The 6000-nt window shown below is 40.5% G+C and overlaps 1 protein-coding gene across 1 annotated transcript in view; it reads left to right on the forward strand.

The window, feature by feature from the left end:
• The window catches only part of LOC127346940 (protein FAR1-RELATED SEQUENCE 5-like), a 39893-nt gene extending 36921 nt beyond the window's left edge, over positions 1-2972 (forward strand). The window contains exons 2-7 of the mRNA XM_071829039.1: positions 235-401; positions 510-846; positions 1270-1478; positions 1656-1951; positions 2039-2524; positions 2678-2972. Of these exons, the coding sequence (XP_071685140.1) occupies positions 235-401; positions 510-846; positions 1270-1478; positions 1656-1951; positions 2039-2524; positions 2678-2972 (1790 nt within the window). The remainder of the gene's footprint in view (positions 1-234; positions 402-509; positions 847-1269; positions 1479-1655; positions 1952-2038; positions 2525-2677) is intronic.
• Positions 2973-6000: the final 3028 nt, after the last annotated feature.

A 6000-nucleotide genomic window follows, 5' to 3' on the forward strand; every position in this document is an offset into this window, starting at 1 on the left:
TACTGAGAAGATCGGGCCACCCCTTATCATGATGTAAAGTGTATATAAAACATGTGAGTATTGTCATAAAATTAGCATGGAACATAAGAAATTATAGATACGTTTGAGACGTATCACCTCCCAATTATTTTACACAACTGTTGGATGAGGCAATTGACGAGTCTCCATAGCCACCTGTGAACACTCACGCCCCGGTTGTTAATGTAGAACCTGCTGCAACAAATATATACACAGGTCCTTTTGTTGCTCCTACAGACACTACTTCAATTGCACAAGATGGAAATGAGGATGAGGCTTCATCCCAGCCAAATGACCCACATGTTGGCATGCGCTATGACACGTTGGAGGGTGCTAAGGAGCACTACAATGCACATGCTGCAAGGAAAGGTTTCTCTGTGAAAGTAAATAGTAACAGGAGGTCTACAATCACTGGATAGAAACAGAAACAGTAGTTCACTTGCAACAAGTTCAGGAGACCAAGGAAAGATGATGGTGGCGCTGAGTTGCAGGTTAATGTGGGGCCAATTCCTGATTCTATGTCTAAAGATGAGGCTGATATTGAAAATGCAGAGCTTGCTTCCATTGTAGCTGATCTTGCTGCTCAAGGGCGAAAAGAAAAGGCGCCCAAGAAGCGTAAAAGAGAAAATATTGTGCACACGTTTTGCAGAGCCCAGATGGTTGTGAAGTTAATTGATGGAAGATGGGAGGTTATCCACTTTGTGCCTGAGCATAACCATCCACTTATCCACAAACCATCGCTCACAAAGTATCTGAGGTCACACCAAGGCATGCCAAAAGAGGAAAAGGAATTTGTGAAGAATCTTCACAATACAAATTTGACAGCTGGTAAGTTTTTCAGTTTTGATACTGCAAAAATTTGTATGTTGCATGTGAAAAAAAATTCAGCTGGTAAGAATCATTTGGAAAGTAAAAAAATTTGAAAGTAGTATTTGTAAAGTTGCATGAAAAGAAAAAATAGTTGCATGTAATGGTTAATAATTTGCTGCAAATGGTATTGAAGTTGCATGTTCTATTAATTTACTTGCAGACACTTGAATTTGTATTAGCCTGAAATGGTTCTATGATTTCATGGATTGTGTAGGCAGTTGCCTGGTTTATTTGTCAAATTCCAAGATATGTTGTGCAAGTTGTCATTGAAAAAAATGCGTGTAAAAATAGTTTGCAAAGTAATGCTCGAAAATGTGAGGCAATAGTTGTGGACTATAAATGCAACTAACTACCCATTCCTACTTTGTTTTTCAATAACAGGGAAAATGATGGAAATCATGTCAGAATTTTATGGTTCAGAGTTGCTTGTGCCATACACAACCAAAACAATCACCAACTATTGTGCAACTCTGACTAGAGAAGAAACAAAGGATGGGGATCTGGCTGAAGTTGCGAGCTACTTTGTAGAGCTTAAAGAAGAAAAGGATCCAGACTTTTATTTCCGGTTAAAATTGGACGACGAAGACAGGGTAGAAAACATTTTCTGGGTTGATGGAGCTGCCCGGAAGGCATATGCAGAGGCTTACCACAACTGTGTCTCCTTTGATGCAACTTACTTGACAAATAAGTACAGTATGCCTTTTGCGCCATTCATTGGGATAAATAAACATGGGCAGTCCATCATGCTGGGTTGTGGATTTGTTAAGCAAGAATTGGCAACAAGCTATGATTGGTTATTTGAGAGTTTCCTTATTGCCATGAATGGACTTGCCCCGGACAATATTATCACAGACCAAGATGGTGCTATGGCGGTCTCGATTGGTAGATTGTTGCCATCCTCCGTTCACCGTAATTGTCGCTGGCACATAATGCAGAACACACATTTGAAATGTGGCCCTACACTGGGCGGGAACCCTGGTTTAGCTGAAGATTTCAATTATTGCATCGATTTTAGCTTTTCACCAGAGGAGTTTGAGGCAAAATGGGCTCTGTTTGTAGGCAAGTGGCCAGTTGTTGGTGGTGCAAATTCTTACTTTACGACTCTCTATGCTAATCATGCTAAGTGGGTACCATGCTACTTCAAGCACAGATTCTTCCCATTCCTGCAGTCCACGCAACGAAGTGAGGGCTTTAATGCCATTCTCAAACGCTATACGAACCCAAAAAATTCTATACTACACTTTGTAAAACAGTATGAGAAGTTGCAAAGTCATGTATTAGTAAAAGAAGGGGGTAATGATTACATGACGGATTGTTTGGAACTTCGTCCATGGTCACCATTCCCTGTTGAGGAACATGCTTTCAAAGTTTACTGCAGAGACATATATTTGAGGTTCCGGAACGAGTTTGAGCTGATTGGGAGGTACAATGTGTTACCATTTGGTTGCAACTTTTACAAGCTTGAGCCAAATAGGGGATGGTGCGCAAAATATGGTACTAGGACCTACCTGGTAACAGCTAATAAGGAAGAAGGGACATACTACCGTGAGTGCTCCAAGATGGACAGGGATGGTATACTTTGTTGCCACATCTTAAAGATCTTCACCCACCTTGGTGTTGATGAGATACCAGAAAGGTATATCCTAAAAAGGTGGACTCAAGGTGCTTTGAGTGGTTATGTGCCAGCAGCAGTTGCTGAACAGCCAGATGTTATGCCTCCAGAATCACAAGTGCAATTGCGGCACGCGAACCTTAATATGGGATTCACAAAACTTGCCCGTATTGCTAGTAGAACAGATGCAGCTACTGCCATTGTGTACAAACAATTGAGAGCTGCAGCAACAGAGATATCTCACTTGAACAAGTCGCTCAAGAAGAAGAACCCTGTCTCAGCAGTCCCGTCCACTAGTGCACCTGATCAGCCTACGAAATCTAGGGACCCGGCAAAAACAACGACTAAAGGGAGGACTAAGGTGCACCGTACAGTTTCAGCTCTTCAGTTGCATCCAAAGAAAAAAGTTCAGTGTCAGACTTGTGGTTCATTCGAGCATAATTCTGCAACTTGCAAGCTTAGGTTCCTGTAGTACTGCAGAACGCAAGTCCTTTGTAGTTCTGTGTGATTTCATGTTATTTTTATCTTTTAGTTGTCTACAGTAGAAAGCACTTACTGAAATTTGCAAAAGTCTTGTCTCCCTTATTGTAGTCTAGTATGCAACTCTGAAATATGACATATAATTTGTTGTTATGTGTTGTGGCAACTTTTAGGTTAAACGAAGCAAAATGCAGTACTAGTGAAAGCAAATTGCAATGACAGATGTAGCAACTATGAAAACATTGATAGCAGACATGTACTGGCAAGTATGAAAAACTGAAGTAGGATATGAATTATAACATGTAAGTAAAAAATGATGCACTGATAACATTAATAAAAGTAGAACCAAAAAAGGAATTGATGTCTGCATACTTGTTCTTCAAATCTTTAGAATTTGCCTCCAGTTTCCTTTGTTATCTTCTGAAGTAACCCAACTGTGCATCAGCAACTTCCTTATTTTTGGGATATCCTCGGCTTTATATTCTGGTGGTAATCTCCCTCCCCAGTCGTCAGCGTTCATGAGTGTGCAAACCCCACAATCATGGCTGCAACACCATAAGACGCGACAAGGAAGAAAAATAAAATAAAAAGGCAGTGAGTAAAGACCATGGAATCTTAAAAACAAGTGGAAAAGGCATTAAAAAAAGAGTTAAAAAACAAGTGGTATTGCTTACTTATTGGTTTGCTTTGGCACTGCTATTTCTTGCAACATGAAATCGTCTATTTGGATTTTAGACTTCTTGTAGTTCTCCTCCCATAGAATGGATAGAGTAGTGCGGATCTTCTTGTAAGTTTCCCTTAGAGCTTTGTCATTGAATGTCCTCCATGAATCGAGCACTTGATACCTCTTGTCTCTCATGTTGACAGTTAACAACCAATAGTGGTGAACAAGAGGTTCATTTTTCGCCTTCTTGTTTAGTGGTTCGCAGACAGGTATCAGGACCTGGTAGTTTGACATACATGATTACTGTTTGGTCATAGCTTAAATAAAACAGAGCAAAATTTAGCAAGAAAAAAATTTACTAAAAATATTTTCATTAAATACATGTGTATTGTTGCATGTATTAGTTACAAAGTTGCATGGATAGGAGCTGTAGTTGCCTGTATTGGTTACAAAGTTGCATTTCATTCTATCTTAACCCCAGAAGTACAAAACATGTCTACAAATAATTAGTAGTTGCACATATTGATTATGAATTTGCATTAAATAGCTACTTTGGTTGCCTTGAATTGGTTCTAAATTGCACATAGTAGTAAAAAGGATGTTGGATGGGGTATGGTTTGAAATTACTTATTATTTGGACGTATTTTCTTTACAAAGAAAGAATGTTGCCTGGAAATGTTTTTGTTGGTGATAAGTAATGCTCGAGTCATTAAAGTAGTTGCTTCTTAAACAAAAGAGTGTTGCCTGAAATGGGTTTGAAATTACTTATTATGTTAAAAAAGTTGCTTCGTAAGTACAGAATGGCATGTTTTAGCATGAATTGCATGGTTAGCACCAATCATATACATGCAAACAAATAAAAATTTAAAAAAATCCGGAGAAAAAGAAAGGAAGTAATACCATGTCTTTCTTATCTAATCGTCTTTCATAACTGAACAGCTCCTTCATTTCAGGGCGGTTAAAATCGAGGTTCTGCAACCAAGTCTTTGCAAAAAATGAAACAAAAAAAAAACAAAAATAGTAATCAGCATTTCCATGTCCAACACAAAAAAAGTTTTGCCTACCGTACATGACTTGTACTTACTCCTATCCTTAGTGGCATGATGACCTTGTTAGATGATGGTGTCATGTTCTTTGTGATTGCCTGAATTCCAACTTCCATAACTGCACTATGTAGCCAACCACCTGGCTTCATTGAGTTTGCGAGTTCCTTCGCCGTAATATGGTAGCCACCAAAGTCCACAATATGAGGGCTGTAAGAATTGAAGGAGAAAGATAATCCAAATTAGATAAGTTGCAATAAAAAAGTCTTTGCAACTAAGCATGCATCATTGATTCATGGAAAAAAACTAGTGCATGTTGTAGGTAGGAGAAACCTTTTGTCATCTGAATTCTATTGCCTAGTGTTTCTTCCTGCATACTGGATTATCATAGCATATAGTTTGTTCACTTCAGCTGTGCACTGGAACTGTTTGGTGCTATCAACATTGACAAATGTAGATTTTTTGCACGGTGGAAGCTTGATTATCCTCCTCTGGAATTGATGAGGAACTGTTGAGCTTCCTGTACCACCCGATATTGATTCAGTTGCAACATTATCTGCTTCTTTGATAGGTGTTTGAAAGCTGTTTGGAGATAGTGAATTCGGTTCGGTTCTTTGTTGCTCGTGCACAGGTCTGCGTGCTTGCTCGGCCGCAATACAAACCCTCTCAATCTCTGCAGGATCAATTCCTTCCAAAGCATCATAATCTTCATCTGCGGATGCACATGTTGCAGCATTTTGATTTTCTGGCAAATCGAATTCCGGGCCAAGGTTGAATGTTGGCGCGTTGCAATACCCTTCCAGAAGCTCACTTCCAGACCTGGTCTGACGTGGGCATAACCATTCGGGTACTCGACATTGGCATACCCGGTGCAAACTATGAAGCTGGACCAGCATGAGGACTCGACAAGCTGGACCTGCACTCGCCTTAACTTGGACTACAAGGAAAGAAGACTCCAATACGAATCCTAATAGGACTCTTGTAAACCCTAGCTTGGCTGATATATAAAGCCAGGCAGGGGCACCCCTTAGGGGACACATACAATCAGAAACATAGATCATGGAGGCGACACGCCTGGACACCGCAACCCGCGGATTAGAACTAGACTAGATCCAACTACTCCGCCTATGGCGGCCCCCTGTACCCATATATTCATATACTGGATTGCTAGCAGGACGTAGCGATCCTCCACCGCGGGGACGTGAACCTGGGTACGTTGTGTATCGCCTCGCTCCCGGAACTTCCGTTGTCGCCTTTCTCTAAAACCCAAGCCCCTCATGGTGGGCATTGCCGAGGAACCGCCTCGTCAATTG

The sequence above is a fragment of the Lolium perenne genome, chromosome 4 (genome assembly GCF_019359855.2).
Source record: "Lolium perenne isolate Kyuss_39 chromosome 4, Kyuss_2.0, whole genome shotgun sequence".
In the NCBI taxonomy this organism is placed as follows: Eukaryota; Viridiplantae; Streptophyta; class Magnoliopsida; order Poales; family Poaceae; genus Lolium; species Lolium perenne.